At 28.6% G+C, this 19,844-nt stretch overlaps 1 protein-coding gene across 1 annotated transcript in view; it reads right to left on the bottom strand.

Annotated features, from left to right (window-relative positions):
• The window catches only part of LOC101239642 (eukaryotic translation initiation factor 2-alpha kinase 3), an 83,045-nt gene extending 67,401 nt beyond the window's left edge, over positions 1–15,644 (bottom strand). The window contains exons 1-4 of the mRNA XM_065792014.1: positions 15,142–15,644; positions 8,393–8,513; positions 6,715–6,795; positions 5,448–5,564 (exon numbers count right to left, since the gene is read on the bottom strand). Coding sequence (XP_065648086.1) covers positions 5,448–5,564; positions 6,715–6,795; positions 8,393–8,513; positions 15,142–15,284 — 462 coding nt within the window. The 5' untranslated portion in view covers positions 15,285–15,644. The remainder of the gene's footprint in view (positions 1–5,447; positions 5,565–6,714; positions 6,796–8,392; positions 8,514–15,141) is intronic.
• Between the last annotated feature and the right edge of the window lie 4,200 nt (positions 15,645–19,844).

Raw genomic sequence — 19,844 nt, 5'->3', positions numbered from 1 at the left:
CAAATAGTCAACTTTCCAACTCGCTTTCCAGACAACCCGAATCATTAACCTTCTCTACTCAACTTATGTCTTGTTTCAGATCCAAGTCAGTGCTCAGTTTCTCCACATTCACCCTTAGGTGCTTCTGATCACAGTTTAATCTCTCTAAAACTATTATCTCATTTTTCTTTATCATCTGAATCCCGCTATCATCGTACCTCTTACAACTAACTTAAAGCTGACTGGGACTCATTCCATGATTGTCTTTAAGATGGCACTTGGGTAGAAATCTTTCATCCTCCTACATAACTTCGTGGATTCAGGCTGGCATGGAATCTTTTATTTCCTCTCGACGATTCCAGGTCAAGCCTCACTCTTCCCCATAGTTTTCCTCACATTGTGCTGCTGCCATTGCTAATTGAAACCACTACTTCCATATTTATCAGCAAAACAAATCTCCAGAAAACAGACTTCTGTTTATTACTGCTTGAAACCATTGTAAAAAGGTCTTGTCAAATGCCAAAGCCCGCTATTCTTAGGTCATGAAATTTCATATTTCATCATAAAAATTAGGCTCTGGTGACTTCTGGAGAATTTTTATTGTATCAATAATAAGGACAAATCTGTAATTCCACCTCCCTTGTATGGTTCAGACTTTGTCACCTCACCTAAAGACAAAGCTGAATTATTTGCTAAGAACCTTTCATCAATATCATCTCTTGATTCCACTAGTTGCATTCTACCTGAAATAGCTGTCAAACGGGTTGATCCATTGCTTGACATTTGTATCACTCCAGCTTCTGTATCTAAAATGATTTCCCGCTTAGACTCTTCTATTAGACTCTTCTACAGCTTGTGGCCCGGACAACATACCTGTTAGTGTCTTGCAGATGTGTTCTCCAGAGCTGTCATCTATACTTTCAAAATCATTCAATAAATGCTTATCAGAGTTGTTTTCCAGCCTGCTGGAAAGCAGCATTCGTTATCCCTATTTTCAAAAGTTTTGGAAGATCTGATTTGTCTAACTACCGGCCCATTAGTCTTCTTCCTATCATAAGCAAGGTTTTTGAACCTTTAATTAACAAACACTTAATTTCTCATCTTGAATCTAATAACTTACTTTCTGATCATCAATATGGATTTCGATCTTCTCGTTCTACAGCTGATTTGCTAACAGTAATAACCGATAGGATTTATTGTGCATTAGATAAAGGTGGAGAGGTTAAAGCCATCGCTCTTGACATTTCTAAAGTTTTTGATAAAGCATGACATGCTGGTCTTCTCCATAAGGTTTCTTCTTACGGCGTATCTGGTAACATCTTTAAGATTATTGAATCCTTTCTTTCCAATCATAGTGTAAAAGTTGTCCTCGATGGACAGCACTCTTCTTCTTATTCTTTATCTTCAGGGGTTCCTCAAGGTTCAATCCTTGGCCCTATACTCTTTTTAATTTACATTAACGATCTTCCAGATATTCTCACATCAAAGTGGCATTGTTTGCTGATGATACTACCATATATTCTTGTCATGTTAAGAAACCAACACTCTCTGATTGCTTGGAGGGGGAATTTAAGCTTGAAAAGGATCTCACTTCTGCTACAGCATGGGACTCACAGTGGCTGGTGAACTTTACTTCCGATAAAACCATACATCAAATCCTTTGCAAAATTAGCATCTGCTAAGGTTGCATCTCTTTATCGAGCTCGACACTTTCTTACTCCGGATTCTATTCTCTATCTCTATAAATCTCAAATCCAGCCTTGTATGGAATACTGTTGCCATATTTGGAGCGAATCTTCTAATGATGTGCTTTCTCTTTTAGTTAAGGTGCAAAAAGGCATTGTAAACATAGTTAGACCTGCTCTAGCAGTCAACCTCCAACTATTATCATATCGTCGTAATGTTGCTTCTCTTTCTCTTTTCTACAAATACTATAATGGGCACTGCTCTAAAGAGCTAGCGTCTCTTTTACCGTCTACTAAAATTCATTCTCGTGTTACTCGTCATTCAATAAAGTCTCATCCTTTTTCTGTGACTGTTCTTAAATACTCCAAAAACTCTTACTTGTCTAGCTTTTTTCCACGAACACCAGTCCTTTGGAATTTGCTTTCTTCATCTTACTTTCCTGATTCATATAATTTGCAACCTTTTAAGTTGTCTGTCAATTGTTATCTTGCTTTACAATCTTGATCTTTTTTCTTCCAGTAACTTCCAACTCTAAGTGGTTGCTTGTAGCCTTGCTGGAAACTAAGATGTTTAAAAAAAATATTAAATAAAATGCGGCCTTTTTCAAAAAAAAAAACAGGAAATTAATGCGGAAGTATACAGGAAAAGGTGCACTACTTTAAACCACTTTAAGTATGACTAACTAGTTTATCAATAAATTATGTAAAATGAGTGATTATACAAAAAAGAAATTCTTTTTTATCTAACAGTTCTTATTGTATGAGTTTACAGTTACAGCTGTTTAAAGTAACTTGTTTGATTTTTATTTCTTATTTTTATATCAGAATATTCATAAATTATTTTTTTTATAACTTTTTTAGCGTATCCTGAATGAAATAGTTTCATTTTTTAACTAGTAAAACAAACAGTTATACAAAACTTCATCATTTGAGAAGTTTCAAAAGAATAACTAAATAAAAACATAAAAATATTCAAATTTATTTTTACATCTGGAAGACCAAGGAAAACAACTAGTAGTGCAAATAAAATTGAAAATTTTATAATCCTTTTATTTCTGCACACCAATTAAAGTTTGAGAATCTTGAATTGCTTGGAAACCTCTCCATTAGGACAGTGCAGCATAAGCTGCAAAAAGAGCTTGAATTGCCTTTGTGTTGTTGTGCCAAAGAACTTCTCATCGCAGTTGTCAAAGTTTGCAATGTTTTCAAGTTGTCAAACGAGTGTGCATTGGTCCATAGGCAGCAACCGCTGCAACCCTGCCTATATGCAAAAGACTATGAAATACTTCCCTGGTGGTTTGGGGGTATTTTTCTGTAGTTGGATGCAGGGGACTTTATTTCTTGCCTTTAAAAGTAATAATGAATGGAGATTATTATATTAAAGTCATTGATAACCATCTTTTGCAATTTATGTGGTTCCATGGAACAACAATTTTCCAACATGACTCAGCTCCTTGCCACACATCCAAAAAAGTCAAGGATTGGATTTATGAACACAATATAAATGTTCGAGAATGGCCAGGAAACAGCCCTGATCTCAACCTAATTGAAAACCTTTGGAAAATAATAAAGGACAAGGTACAACGCTAAGATACAGGATCGGTGAAGAAACTAACTGAATCTCTTAATTGATCTGGTGCACAGAAATTAGCAAAGAATTGTGCAATAGGTTTGCTTCATCTATGCAAAATCGTCTGAAAGAAGTACAGGTACCGAAAAAAGTTTAGAACCACTTTTGCGTAAACAAAAGTGGTTCTAAACTTTTTTTGGTACCTGTACTTCTTTCAGACGATTATATATGACATGCTTTAATAAAAAACCTAAAGGAATTTACACCGCATTCAATTGCATACACATTAAGCGATCAATAAACAAACACACAAATGTATTGAATTCAAATGAAAATAAATACATTTTAAACATTTAAACTTTTTATTAAATATATTTAAACAAAGCAATGTAAATATTTATATAAATATTTACATGGATATCCTTTGTTTTTAATCACCAGATGAAGTCTTCTAGGCATACTTTGAACACTGATGTCTATTAGCTTCCAGACACCAAACTCGTCTGATTTCATCCTTCAAGGATTCTGTAAATGTACATTTGGTTCTATCAAGATTATCTTTGATGTCTTTCCACAAATTTTCAATCGGATTAAGATCTGGACTATTTCCAAGCCAAGGAAGAACTTCAATTTTGTTGTCTACAAACCAAGCCTTTGATATTTTAGAGGTGTGACAAGTGGCATTATCTTGCTGAAATATTGAACAGTGAAGCTTTTTCAAAGAACATTTTGTGTTTTGTGACAAGATGTCAACATATCAGGCACTGTTCATTTTTTCGTTCTTTTCAATGATCTCTATACTTCCTGCACCCTTATATGCAAAGCAAGCCCAAACCATGACACCTGGAGAATGTTTGACTGTCTTGATGGTGTATCTTGGATCATATTTTGAAAAATTAGGATCACGTCGGACATATTGTTGTTGGCAATCTTGTTGCAAAAAGGTTGACTCATCTGAAAACATGACTTTCATCCAATCTTCGACTGTCCAATGAATATGTTCCTTGCAAAAGCTAATTCTATCCTTTCGCATCTTTGTTGTTAACAACGACTTTTTAATTGGTTTCCTTGCTGGCATTTTAAATTTATTTCGTAACCGACTTTAAATGGTTCTTTCACTAACTTGATCACATGTTGGAGTCAACCTTTCCTTAATCTCTCTTGCGCTTATAAAAGAAGACTTTAATACCTCTCGTCGTATTCTTAAGTCTGTTCTCGAGGAAGTAACCTTCGGCCGACCGCTTCGAGATCTCGAAGTAAATTCCCCTGTTTCTTTATAAAGTCTAATAATCTTGGTCACAGAGCTATGAGAAACTCCAATAACTGTCGCTATTTGCCTATGCAATTTGGAAGTATGGTTATATAAAGCAATAATTTGGGAACGAACTTCAATTGGTATTTCTTTACTTTTACCCATTGGAAAATACTAGAATATTGAAATAAAATTGTAATTCAATATAATAAAATGACAAACCTGCTTACGGTATATGGATTTACTAGTTTATGTGATGGTATTGTTAAATATCCTTTGACATAAAATTACTCAATTTGTGTGTGTTTGTTTATTGATCGCTTAATGTGTATGCAATTGAATGCGGTGTAAATTCCATTAGGTTTTAATTAAAGCATGTCATATATATATATATATATATATATATATATATATATATATATATATATATATATATATATATATATATATATATATATATATATATATATATAATTTATCATCAAAGTTTAATATTAGTTTCATACATTGAAAAAATAATGAAATTACGCAAAATTGTTAAATGGTTCTAAACTTTTTTTGGTACCTGTAATAAAAGCTCACGGGAAAATGACTAAATACTAAAACCTACAAATTTTAAAGACCATATGTAGGGCCACAACATTTTACTAAAAAAAATAAAACCTGCAACTTATTGCATTACTTTTTGCGGTTACTGTATATATATATACTGTATATATACAAATAACTATTTATTCTACATTTTAAATATAAAACATCACAACACAATAAAATTTTAAAAACTCTTAATAATAGTTTGACAGTGTAACTCTTACCATTAAAAACTAAAAGTAATGTTTCAAAACAAAATAACAATTACAATCATTTAGTCAACACAATGTTTAATGATCAACACAGAAAAACTATTGCTATTAAAAAATTATATAGGGTTTTATTATTTTTTAATGAAAATTTTGTTTACTTCACCAGAATTTATATCTATCCCAGAAAGCATAGATTCCTTTGAGCCAACTACAAAGCTACCATCAGAAAGCTTTTGCAGATGCCCAAGAAGATATTCTGCTGTAAAAGGAACTTTCTAAAAACAAAAAAGGTTTTGCTAATTACACTTTTATAATATTTGGTAAGAAAAGATTCAAAACTGTTAAATTTAAAAAAATAAAAATAATTAAATGTAAAACAATTTATGTTATTTGAAAAAAAAAAAAATTGCTTTGTTTTTCACTAAGCTACAGTAGTTTTAAATTAAATTATCAACAATTTAGAACTTATAAATGAAATATTAGTAAACCAAAAAAATAGGTAGATGTATATATAGTATATAGGAAGTTTTTCAAATGATTATGATTATGAGGTAAAGGTACAGGGGAGGCATCAATAGTCAGTCAGAGTTAAAATCTATTGAGCTATCTTGTCTTATAACGCCAAAAGGTGATGTACATTTTTAACTTTTCAAGATTTTTTAGGATCACTAACAAAAATAACTTGTGATGTTTAAGAAGGTGATATTAAGGTATAAAGCTGAAACTCAGAAGACAATAATGATGATAACAATCATCAAATACACTTGAAGTGTTACTTTTTAAATTCACAAAACTTTTAATTTTCTTTATTTTTTAGAAATAAATATGAATAAAATGAAAAGGAAAGCAGAAAATTGAAACTTGTTAAGTATTTGTGCATAGTTTTGAGAAAAAGAATTTCAGGAGAACACATTCTGGAGAACACATTTGCAAAAATGTGACAAAAATATGGTCTAGATCATGAGCTATAGAAAAATATATGTAAGAAATAACATTAACTATGAAGGACAGAATGAATAAGGGTAACTTGTTCGTCAGAGACATCAGGAAGTGTGTGGTCTAAAATCACAAAGTGAATTTTTAGAAAAATTCTTTGCAAACTATCTTAAAACAATACAATAATTTTATCTATTAAAATCTGGCCAATGCAATATATATGGAATACTAGATTTTTTTTTTTTAGTGTTTTATTAATTTACTTAGATTTAATTAAAATTTTCTTAGATTTATAGAGCCTAACCTTTTGTCTGAGACAAAATACAAGATATAGTAATAGAAGAATGATGGACCTAGGCATTAGACAACACCTTTTTATATTGATTTATTGAAATGATAAAAACATTTGAAGGGGATTAGGGAGAATAAAGGATTTTTGTTAGCCTTAATAATATATGATAAATAAGAGAAAAAAGTAAACTAACAAACCTCTAGCTTCTCTCCATTCCATGTGTACAATTTCCCATCCAAAGATGGAACTATACGAATATCAGAACCGCCATTCATTCCCTAAAGTAAATTACCTCATTTTAAATAAATTAATGTAAAAATATACTGCTGATAACTTTGTTGATGGAAATCATCAGTCATATAAACATATTGCAAAACAGGTTAATCCCAGGTAATTCTTTGATAATGTCAAATTTAAATAAGAAAATGGCTTTATGTATTCTTGTCCAAACTCCATAAGTGTAGAATCATGAACACTTAAATTTTAAAAAACTATTTATATTTTTTTATATTATATAGTAGTATATAATATATACTATTAAGTAAAAACACAACTTTAGGTATTTAAAAGTAAAAAGTGATTTACAAAGTATTTTTTTATACTTATGCAACAATGGTTAAAAGCAAAAATAGTATTTTTAACTAATACTTTTTTTTCCTAATATTTTTAATAAACTTTTCAATTTCAAATGATCAATATAAGGAGTTTATTAAAAACTAGATTATTTTTTGTATAATAATTTCTCTAAATCAATTTATGCAAATAAATTATAAAAATGTTCTACAGTAACAAAAAAATGTAAAGAGTAATAAATAGAATAGACAATAATAATTTTTAAACTATTTAAAATTTTAGTTTTTAACTCTTAATTTAGAATTTAGTTTAGTAACTCTTATGTTAAAAAATATATTTAAGATACAATTTAACCAAAATGAAAAGAATAAAGCAAACACAAATTCAATAACTTGCATAAAGTTTATTGAAAACAAACCTATTTGTTCAAAGTTTAATTACAAAATACGTTTCATAAAATTTGTCACTTTTTTTTGGAGTTGTTGTAGTGCAATTTTTAAAACTTTTAAATAATTAATAAAAGTTATATAAAAAGATACTGCAGATAATAAATGTTGATAATATATATAAATATAATATATATAAAACACTTAATCTTTCCTTGATGAATCTTGAGCTCCAAATCTTTTGCTATAGATTAAATTTTGAGTGAACACCAAATCTTTTCTTAAAGATTGAACTCCAAATCATTCCTTGAATGTTCCATCTCCAGTGAATTCCAAATCATTCCTTAAAGATTAAATCTTGAAACTGGTAGGGATGTGAAGTCCCAAAAAATAAATGGGGTTTAAAGTTCATGAAACCTACTTTTTTTTTAATTATCATTCAATTTATATAGGGGCCCTGAATATTTTGATTTTTTTCTCTCTTAAGTAATCTATAATAATCTCAAAATATTTGGAGCTGTTTGACAACAAAGATCATAAATAATAACTGTGACTAAATATAAGTCCTTTTTAAGGCTTAAAAATAGTCTTAACTTCATATTTTATCTTTATTCTATTATAATTTTCATTTACTATGTAAATTTGACATAATCAAAATGTAATTTGATTTTATGCATTAACTTCATTTTCTAAACATTTTTATGAAAATAAATTTTACATTTGTTAATCCTGTTGGTCAATAGATACTGGCATTTTATTAATAGTAAACTTTTTTTATTCAGTTATAAAAAAATTTAAAAAGATATATTTTGATCTAAAGAAACTTATTTTATTTAAAAAAATATATTTATAAGATTTCTTTTTTAATAATTTGACGACTAAAAATACTATAATACATAACCATAATTAAACCAACCTTGAATTTTACACTAGAAGATAAAAGTGATTGTGTAGAATGAGATATCCATTTTAAAGTCCCATCGTGTGTATTTAAACAAGATACTTTTCCATCAATAGTACTGATCAAAAGATATGATCTAAAAAAATTTTAAAATACTTAAGAATAGAGTGCTTTAAAAAAAAAACAAAAAAAATTTTGTTGCTTAAATATTAATTTGCAGTATCATAAAAAAAAAATTTTGTTGCTTAAATCTTAATTAAGAGTATCGTAAAAAAAACAAATTTTATTTAAATATTAATCTAGAGTATCATAAAAAATAAAAAATTTATTTAAATAATTATTTAGAGTATCATAAAAAATAAAAATTTTATTTAAATATTAATTTAGAGTATCATAAAAAATGAAAATTTTATTTAAATATTAATTTAGAGTATCATAAAAAAAAATTTTTATTGCTTAAATCTTAATTTAGAGTATCATAAAAAATAAAAATTTTATTTAAATAACAATTAAGAATATCATAAAAAATAAAAATTTCATTTAAATATTAATTTAGAGTATCATAAAAAAAAAATTTTTGTTGCTTAAATTGTAATTTAGAGTATCGTAAAAAATAAAAATTTCATTTAAGGGTGGAATGCAAGAAGCGAACTTGAGTCAAGTTCGACTTGAACTTTATATTGTAACCAATAGCGGCAGAGTATTTTTTGGGTCGAAAACCCATACTCTGCTCACTGCTTCAATTTAGAGGTTTTAGGTTGACCTAAATGGTACTCAAGATGTTTCAAAAGATATCAATACTTTGGGTGGGCATGAGATATATTCCATTGAAAACAAAATAAAAAGCGTTCCTTTTTTGGATTTATACACTTTTTTAAATAATCGCTTTGCAAAAGAAATTTTAACTCAGTAGCGGATCATGCCTTTTTTGGTGTTTTAGATACCAAATTATAAACATAGAGTAAACTCCAAACATTTATATGTTTATACTAGTGTCAAAACAAGGAAGTTTTGTCAAAATATCAAAATATTTGGAGCCTGGGAACTAAAAAGCCCTTTTAATCTTGCCCCCTGCCCTAAAATGGAGAGCAACAAGTTCATAATTTTTGTTATAAACTATTCTTAACTAAATTCATATTAATTTAAAAATTTCAAATTTTATGAAAAAATCTTTTATAGTTCAAGAATTATGTCAATCTTAAAATTGTAACCCCCTCATATTGAGGGGGGTTAAAACTTTAAATGGCCATCATTTTTGAACGCTATAAAATTATTGCACAAAATTTAAAATTTTTTATAAATAATGACCTTAGTTAAGAATAGTAAAATTTTTTTTTTGCTTACTCGTTGCTCCCACGTTTGGGGCAAGGGGGGCAAAAAATTAGGGTTGTTACTGTTCCCAGGCTCCAATCAACCCAATAATATGCAAAACATCCTTATTTGACATAAACATATACATATAAATGTTTGGATTTTATCTTATGTTTGGAAGTTAGCTTTCTCAGACAAAACAAAAACACAGAATCCACCCTCTGTCTGTCTCAACTATATAAAAATGCCTTTGTTGTTATTTTAAGCTTTATTTTACACCTGAAAAGGTCTCTGCATTAGAACTGTTTGAAAATTTACTTTGCATTTAGATATTAATATAAAAATTATACTAAAGATTCATTCAAAAAACTCCCATTATTGTGTCGAAATGAGCTTAACAAGACAAAGGTTTCATAAAGAAAACAGAAATAGAGTTTGTTTCTGCTGTCTAAATAAAGACGTAAAATGTCATAAATTCGAAAATAACCCAGCTCTACAAGAACTCATTATTCTATATGTGGATCCAGGCTTTTGTTTGGAAATCAATTCTCTACCATCTGGAGTTTGTTCAACTTGTAAAAAATGTCTTCATTTAAAAAAGGTTAAATAAAAGTTTGTCATTAATGCTAATGTATTGACGATATATGAAAATGTAAATATATATATAAACGTATATGAAATACTATATTGAAAAATTTTAGAATGAAGGGTATGTCTCTCAAACCATAGAAGATATGTGGAAGATTGGAAGAGTATTATTACGAAAACTAGGTAGGTTACAGGATACTAGTTTATGCACATGCCCAATTTGCTGTATTGCAAAAGAGAAAAGGAGTCATAGAAAAATCAATCTTTCTGAATTTATTGAAGATTTTGGTTTTAAGCATAAGTCCTCAGATGTAAATAACACATCTTTTTGCACAGATTGCTGCCAAAAGGTAGGTAAAGGTATCAGACACCCTTGCACAAAATCTGAAATAGTGCAAAATCTACATAAGCTCATTCTTTCTCAAGACTCAAAAACCTCCCAACAAGTTATTTCCTCTGTACTAAAAGATATGCATAAAACATCTGAAAATAACGAATTAACTATAGCAACAGGTAAATGTGTATTTATATTTCTTTACCTATCTATATTTATTAATAATTTTATAAAATACATTTATATTAAAGTTAAACATTAGTGAATAGAACGTTTTTCATATATTTTTTGTAGGTGGTAAAGCCCTTCTTGTTGCTCTCTACTCTGGAGATGTGCATAAACCTATTTTAGAAATATCTTCAGATACATTATTTAGTATAAAAAAGAAAATGGATCTTCCCATGTCAGCAATGGATTGTATAATGACTGAGATACGTAAAGATTTGGGTCGCGGAGGTAACAGTAATGCACATGAACTTTGTTTTGCATATATTCATATTACTTATATATTTATAAATTATTCTTGTATTTTTTGCTAGGTATTGAACCTAATGCCTCAAAAATTATTAAGGACAAATCTTTCTAGTTAAATGAATTTTATAAAAACGTTTTATGCAGCTTTCAACAAACACACAACAAAGGAAAATACAAGGTTGTTGATAAAATTCAAAAAGATGTTGTATTTGTTCCTGAACCGTGGGAACTAATAAAAAAGATTTGTGAACACAGAAAACTTAACCCCTACAATTACTTAATAAGAGTTGGTATTGATGGAGGTCAAGGCTCACTGAAAGTCATAATGAACATCTTCAACCCAGAAGAGCTACAATCAGAGAAAAGAAACATGAAAAATACAGGGGTCAATACGGTTCTTATTTTGGGTCTTGTACGTGGAGTACAAGAAAGTAACTATAATTTGGAGAGGCTTATTAAGTTACTTAAGCTAAATGAGCTAAAATACACAGTAGCAGCTGACTTAAAGCTTATTAATTGCTTACTGGGCATTTCTGTAAGTTAAACATTAATTATTTTGTGTAATTGCATAATAATTTATAAAAAGTTATTGCTTTTTATTACTTTATCAACATTTAACTTATTATTTAAAGTCTTTTTTAATACTAATACTTAAAGGCACATGGGGGAAAGTATGCTTGCTGTTACTGTGAAGGTGAAAAAAATGACAAAAATGGAAAGTTGAGGACTTTTCAAAGTTTGACTAGTTGGTATCAGAAATTTATTGAGGATGGGGAACTTAATAAGGATATGAAAAGCTATAAAAATGTTGTTCGACCATGCCTAATTGAAGAATCTGGAGAAACTCTTGTTATTGATATAGTTCCTCCTCCTGAATTACATTTGTTTGAACATATTGTTACACAAATAACAGATATTTTGATGGCTGAGGAGTCAATTAAAAAATTCCTAATTGGTAAAACTGTAACTAGGCACGGTTACAATGGAGGAGGATTTGATGGACCTAACTGTCAAAAAGTACTTTCTTGCTTGGATGAACTCATAACTATAGCTCCACTTCTGATGATACCTTGTATTGAGACTTTAAGGAAATTCAAAATCGGTATGCAATCAGTTAATTACTTTTTCACTTATAGTTTATAAGTAATTATAAACATAATTCCTTAGAATTTGTTCATTTTAGTGACAGAAGGATGTTTTGGAATGAAGCTATCTCTTGAGTTCAGCAGAGATATTCAGGAATTTGTCTCTGAAATGTGCAACTTGCATAAGTATCTGATAGAATACACGACACACAAGATCTGTCTAGGTTGGAAATTTCACATCATACAGTCACACCTCGTCATGTTTCTTGAAAGAAAAAACAAACCCTTGGGTATTTTCAGTGAGCAAAGCTGTGAAGCTGTGCACAAAAACATTAACAAGACAATGAAAAGATTTGCAGCTTCGGAGCTGAGCAAATGCCATGGAGAAAAGCTTCGTAAAACGGCCGTAACCTACTCTAGTACGGAGGATGTGAATAATTTTATATACAGTACTAAATATTGTATTATTGTAAAATAAAGAAGTAATCATGAATAAAAAATGTTTGAAAGAATTAATACTTTGTATTTGTCTTAGTGTTGTTTCATTCTAGTGATATTCTTAGTTTATAGATAGTTGAGACAGAGGGTGGATTCTGTGTTTTTGTTTTGTCTGAGAAAGCTAACTTCCAAACATAAGATAAAATCCAAACATTTATATGTATATGTTTATGTCAAATAAGGATGTTTTGCATATTATTGGGTTGATTGGAGCCTGGGAACAGTAACAACCCTAATTTTTTGCCCCCCTTGCCCCAAACGTGGGAGCAACGAGTAAGCAAAAAAAAAATTTTACTATTCTTAACTAAGGTCATTATTTATAAAAAATTTTAAATTTTGTGCAATAATTTTATAGCGTTCAAAAATGATGGCCATTTAAAGTTTTAACCCCCCTCAATATGAGGGGGTTACAATTTTAAGATTGACATAATTCTTGAACTATAAAAGATTTTTTCATAAAATTTGAAATTTTTAAATTAATATGAAATAGTTAAGAATAGTTTATAACAAAAATTATGAACTTGTTGCTCTCCATTTTAGGGCAGGGGGCAAGATTTAAAGGGCTTTTTAGTTCCCAGGCTCCAAATATTTTGATATTTTGACAAAACTTCCTTGTTTTGACACTAGTATAAACATATAAATGTTTGGAGTTTACTCTATGTTTATAATTTGGTATCTAAAACACCAAAAAAGGCATGATCCGCTACTGAGTTAAAATTTCTTTTGCAAAGCGATTATTTAAAAAAGTGTATAAATCCAAAAAAGGAACGCTTTTTATTTTGTTTTCAATGGAATATATCTCATGCCCACCCAAAGTATTGATATCTTTTGAAACATCTTGAGTACCATTTAGGTCAACCTAAAACCTCTAAATTGAAGCAGTGTGCTGCTATTGGTTACAATGTAAAATTCTAATCGAACTTGACTCAAGTTCGCATCTTGCATTTTGCCCTAAATCTTAATTTAGAGTATCATAAAAAATAAAAATTTCATTTAAATATTAATTTAGAATATCATAAAAAATAAAAATTTTATTTAAATATTAATTTAGAGTATCATAAAAAAAGAATAAAAAAGTTATAAAACTAATTTTTTTATTTACAAAAAAACTTTTTGTTAAACAACTTTTACATCTTGGATGAGATACTAAAACATGCTAATGATTTTTGCTTTTGATGTTTTTTTTATAAAAACTTTATCAAACAAAAGTTTTTGTAAGCTACACATCTTTTTGCATTGGAACTCTTGCAAATTTCAGTTGGAACTCTTCTCTAACTGATATCTAGTTCTTGCTTTGAATATAGATCTTATTCAGACCTTGACTAATTCTTTTTCCATCAAACCCAAATAAATTTTGGTAAAGACAATAAACCTACTTAGTTTTTTTTTGCCCATGTTTTAAAGAGATGTTTGGACAGGCACAGTATCTTATTGAAAATGCCACCATTCATTTTACCCATGTTTACACCATTCATAGCAATCAATTAGCATGTTTACTGAGCATCTCAATATAGGCGTGTTGTGCTAAGTCAGGCCAGGCCTAGCATGGGATCAATTGCGGAGCAAAAGTCACATTCTTGAATATAAACTTCTGATGTCAAAGTTGATGCCACAAAAGCTCTATTCCTACAAAAAGTTGAAGTATAATATTTGTCACCAGGAAGTTGACTAAAGTCACAGTTTATAAAAGTCTTGTCCTCCATCAAAATGTAACCAGCCAACTTTGTCAAAACTTGGGTGTAACATTTTTGTGCCTATGGTTTGTCAGTGGAACTTTGATTATCAGAATATTTGGGCATTTAATTGCACAAATCATTCTGACAATCCTAAACCAAATTTTTGAAAAAATCTAAATCAAATTTTTGAAAATTGAAATCAAATTTTTGAATCAAATTTTTGAGAAAAATTTAAAATCAAATTTTTGAAAAAATTTAAATCAAATTTCTTTAAAAACCTAAATAAATTTTTTTTTTAAATTACGTTTTTGTAAATGTTATTTTTTTTTTTTAATAACAATTGTTTTTGACTTTTGAAATTTTCAAACTATATTAAAGAAAAGAAATTTCATGTTACATTTTTGTGTTCATTTAACTTTTTTTTAACCCTATTACAAAAGTGCTAATATACCAAAGTGCTTAATACACTTGTAACTATATATTAATGCGTTGCTGGATAAACCATAATCAAGCCTGTAGGCAAAATTATTTTTGAAAATTTTTTAGTAAACTTTATATAACAAACTTATGAAAAGATGATCTTTTTTTAGTTAATTATTAATATTTTAGATTGATCGTCAATTTGAAATGATTAACTAGTTTATGAGTAAAGATTTTTGATAAATGAAGATTTTGTTTAAGCCAAAATGTTAAAAAAGGTGATACAAACACACAAACATTTTAATTGTTATACATAATTTAAATGTGTCAGTAATTTTATAAACTCAAATGTGTCCAGTAAATACAGAAAAAGTATACCTCACTTCGTCAGGACAATCTATTTTGGACTGTTTTTCTAATGTTTCTGTATTTGTTACAGGAACTTCGTAGCTTATTCTCCCTGGAATTAATTCTGAAGCAACATTAAACAATAAGCTAGCAAGGCATGAAAATAATAACATATTTTCTATAAGAAAACATGGAGCTACATTTTAAGTTGATATTATTATTTATGTATTCTTCGAATTTTTATAAAGTTGTGCTAACTGAGGTAATCGGTAGTATCTAATATTTTGCATCGAGGTTACGAATTTTTGGTAAAATCATGACCAGAATATAAGTTTGTTCGAGATTTTGAAATGTTGATTTTGTTAATAATATACATATTAAGTTGATATTTGCAATACTCTAATCACTGTAAAACATAATCATTTGTTATTATCACATATTTCAATTTCTATCGCTTATACTAAATATTATTATAATCACTAATTAACAACGAAATAAAAACCGCACTTTTGCGGCTACAAGTTTCATTTTACAAACAGTTTAACTAGGTTTATATAGCTTTTAGAATTTAGCATCTACCGGGAAATGATGTAATCCTTTATTTTGGAAGTCAATCGTTTTTTTTGCGTAACAAAAATTGTTACGCGTAAAAGTTTTTTCGATTAAATGAAGCTCAACTGGAAAAATATCAGAAAATCAAATAATAACTTAGCCCAATATTACAATAAACGAGTTATTCTGATTCTTTTTTCTTCTCATTTCCTGAAAATTTTCAACTTCGAAAATTTCCGAAAACTTTAGATATTTTCAAAAAAGGATATGTTATTTTGTAATTAATGGGAAAAATTTTATGTTCTTATTCAGACAGTTGTTATTGGACAATTTTATGATAAAGTATTGTAAAGAAGATTATAAAAATTTTAGAAAGCCCTCTTTGAAAAACACTTTTTTGTAATTTTGTTGAGTTTTTTTATTGTAACTATAAGTTGCAACTATAATAATTTGTTTTCAAAATTTTCCAAAAAAAGTTTAATCCTTATTTTTTATTTAAGCATAAATTATATTAAATGAAAAAGAAATACAACTTAACTCAAATAAAGTATATCAAATTCCATTTTATTTAATATAAATGAAAAAATTAAAGAGCAAACTTTTTTTTATATATCATAACTGTAGTGTCCATTTAAATACAATGTCTTGGTTTGCAAAAAAGTTCGCATTTTACCTGTTCGCAGTTTGCATTTCGCATTTTACCGACTACCAGGGGAAAGAGCATTTTTCAATGTCTATTATTTCGGGCTACAATTTACTGAAAACTGTAAAATTGTATATAAAAAGATTAATTTGAAGATTTACTGCAATTTACAATTTTTTCTTGATTTAACAACGTTATTGATTAATGAAGGACAAAAACAAAAGAAACATTTTTGCTAAACTTGAACTATTTAAAAATATTTATAGCAATAAAAATAAAGAACTAATGATTTCGAGATCATAAATTCCACCACTATTTTTAAATAAATGCTTATAAGTCTTTAGTCTCACTAGCCACAATTTTGCTTTGGCACTTTTGACTTAATTAATCAATAAATTAAAAAAATGATACTTTAAAATGATTTAAATGTATACTGTATTTTTCAACTAATACTGCCAAGTGAGCGATTTGTGTGTGTGTGTTTGTGTTTTACAAGTATTATACCAAGCAAGTTAATTTATTATTATTTTACTAAACACTCAGATCAAACGTGTTTCTAATGTCATTTTTAGATAAATTGTTATAATCTAACACAGCTAGTGTATTTATAACATGTAACTTTTATGAAATGCTAATCTTTATACATAAAAATCTTCCTATCTTTTTTAAAATTTTATATGCAGTCTTTACACATAAAAAACCTGTTTCCTTAAAACACTTTACAAAAATAATACACAACAAAATTTCTTAAATCTTTAAAAGATTATATACTTTGTATTTTGTGAATATTTTACATTGTAGTTGAGAGAAGTAAAAGCTAGAAATATGTTATTCACAAACTCAAAATAAATATGTTATATACAAGCTCAAAAGGCAAGCAATCACGGAAAACATCTACTTTTCTTTGCTCCACAAAAATAATATACATAAAATTAACATATAACAACTTGATCGTTTCATTGCTTTTTTAAAATAATGCACGATTTTTAAAAGTTGTTTATAAAAGTTTGACTTAAAAACGCGCACTTTTCGCTTGTGGGTCTTTATTATTTTATCATAATGCATATAACTTAAATATACTAAGATCCTATTTTATGCTGTCATATTACTACTATAATATAATAAATTGATAATGTTATATACAAAAATATAACAATAATATTATGATATTATAATATACGATGCTTTATTACTATAATTTATAACAATATAGCATAACATTTATTAAGATGTAAATAAGTTAGTAAGATGTAAAATTATTATGATGCATTTATATTTATGTTAATATCTATGATTACTGTTAACTTTATTTTAATATATACAATTTATATACACAAATTTTATAAATTACAATAAGATTCTAAATCAATCTGACAATATAGCTATATAGAGACTTCGGACAGAGGAAGAGAATGGACACTTCAAAATCTCCTACCCTGTTAACATTAAGACAATGTTGTTTATAGTCGATAGGTGAATAGACATACGCTCTTAGCTTTAAAATAGTTAGGTGACAGTTTCCCGCTTAAAAATAGATTTTAGAGCGAAAAAACGATTTTTTGGTTTTTTGATGTAAAATTTTCAATTCCAAGTGAATCTTTCAGATCCTAATTATGAACTCTGCCAGAGTTAGTGCAATTTTTTTTTAGAAAACGGTCACCTGTGGATGTTGGGAATGTAAATATTTGTAATCTATATATAATTTTGTAACGATTCCCTTGATTTTTTTAATTTACCCCTTATGACTTTAAACATTTCGGACATTGTCTAAATTCTTCTTTAATGCTCTGACCCCACAATAAACTTATCCGTATCCTAATACTGCTCCGCGGAAATCAAACACTTATAATCGAGGCCGATGTAAGGGTAGATCGATAATAACCACATGTTCCCCGGAAAAAGAGGCACTTGCAGCTGTAAAATTAGCAAGAATGGCAATGAATCATGCAAAAAAGACAACCAAGAAGAAGATTCTACAGGGAAAAACCTCTAAAAAAGTAATCCTTTGAAAATCGTTGTCAGATGAATCAATAGACCTACAAATTTCAACGATTTAGAGTAAATATAACCTTGATGACGACGGATTCAATGACAGTAATGTTGATATTTTTAATGTGAAGGAATGAAAATTTATAATTGTAATGGTACATGGGTGTAGAAAACAATCAATTCGTATCTATACAGCAAAAGTTGTTAAAAAAGTGAAATGTGGTTTTGAAGTGGAGTTTTACAAAATGAAAATTCCTTCCAATAGATTTATAAAAACTAATGAAAAATATGTATTCATTGCCTATAACAATGTAGTATGTGTATTACCAGTTCCTACATAAGAAAAGAGGTCTTGTTTTAAGGACATGATTTATTTTAAGTACAATTTGGATGAATACCAATTGCAATAATTTATAAATGAAAAATTAACTATCATTGTTGAAATTGCGTATTTATTTGTTTTATGTCCATAACCTTCCCTATACATGTCCGATATACGTGTCCTAAGTCACCCCATGCGGATTGATTTTGGACACTTGACTAGCATTTTTAAAATAGTTTTTAAACATTGAAAATCAAGAAATATAAAGAAAGTTAAAATGTTAAAAAATACCTTAATTATTGTAGCATGACAAAAATATATGTTACTTTGAAAAAATACAATAGTTATTAAATAAGTCCAATTAGAGTACCGTCAAAGGTCTCCCCAGTCTCCCTTATGAATCATAATAATACGCCACCATTTCAAAAATTTAATGACTTTAATGTTACGCCGAAGTTCGGATCTAAAGGTAGCTCGGAGCTAACGTAACTTGCTTTTCTTGCTTAAATTGAGCAGAGCAAGTTTTTAAAAAGTTTGGTGAACACCATTTCAGCTTGGTGAATACCAATTTTTTAGCGCTGAATTTACGAAAAAACTTACCTAAGTTTTGTTAAACGCAACTTAAGGACCGGCGAAGATGACTTTTTAAGACTCGAATTTAAATGAAAGATAAGAAAGATTAGATTTTAAAAACACATTTAATTAAAAAAGAAATTTTTTAAGAACTTTTATAAGTTTTATAAAAATTTTTTATATAAAACTTTTTTTCTTTAAATTTTCCAAAAAGACCTAACGGGTTTGCCGCGGAGTACATCAGAAAAGTATTAAATTAGGAAGTTGAAACCTCCTTTCTTACCGATGGTGCGAAATATGCCTAGAGCTTGTTTCGAACCCTAGGACTCTTGCTTTTAAAGCAAGCGCTCTAACCACTGCGCTGCGGTTACTGTAGGGCAAGTTGGGGAACAGTGGATTGGATTTCTTTATTTTTTAAATTGAGCAGAAGTTAAAGTATGTACTTTATTTTTTCAAGGCGAAATGATTAAGATATATGTCCTTCATGGTAAGAAACCATCAATACCAAAATATTTATTATCTAATGGCTCATAGAAAGGTTTATAGTGAGTTGTGTTAGGTGATTCACTGTGCCCCAGTACTAAGGAACAATGAAATAATGAACACAACCGTGAATTAATGATAGTAAATAGGGGTATAGTTAAATAGCTTTGA

This window comes from Hydra vulgaris, chromosome 03 (genome assembly GCF_038396675.1).
Source record: "Hydra vulgaris chromosome 03, alternate assembly HydraT2T_AEP".
Taxonomy (NCBI): Eukaryota; Metazoa; Cnidaria; class Hydrozoa; order Anthoathecata; family Hydridae; genus Hydra; species Hydra vulgaris.
Note: the sequence above shows the minus strand (reverse complement) of the source record. Positions and strands in the feature narration are given on the sequence as shown.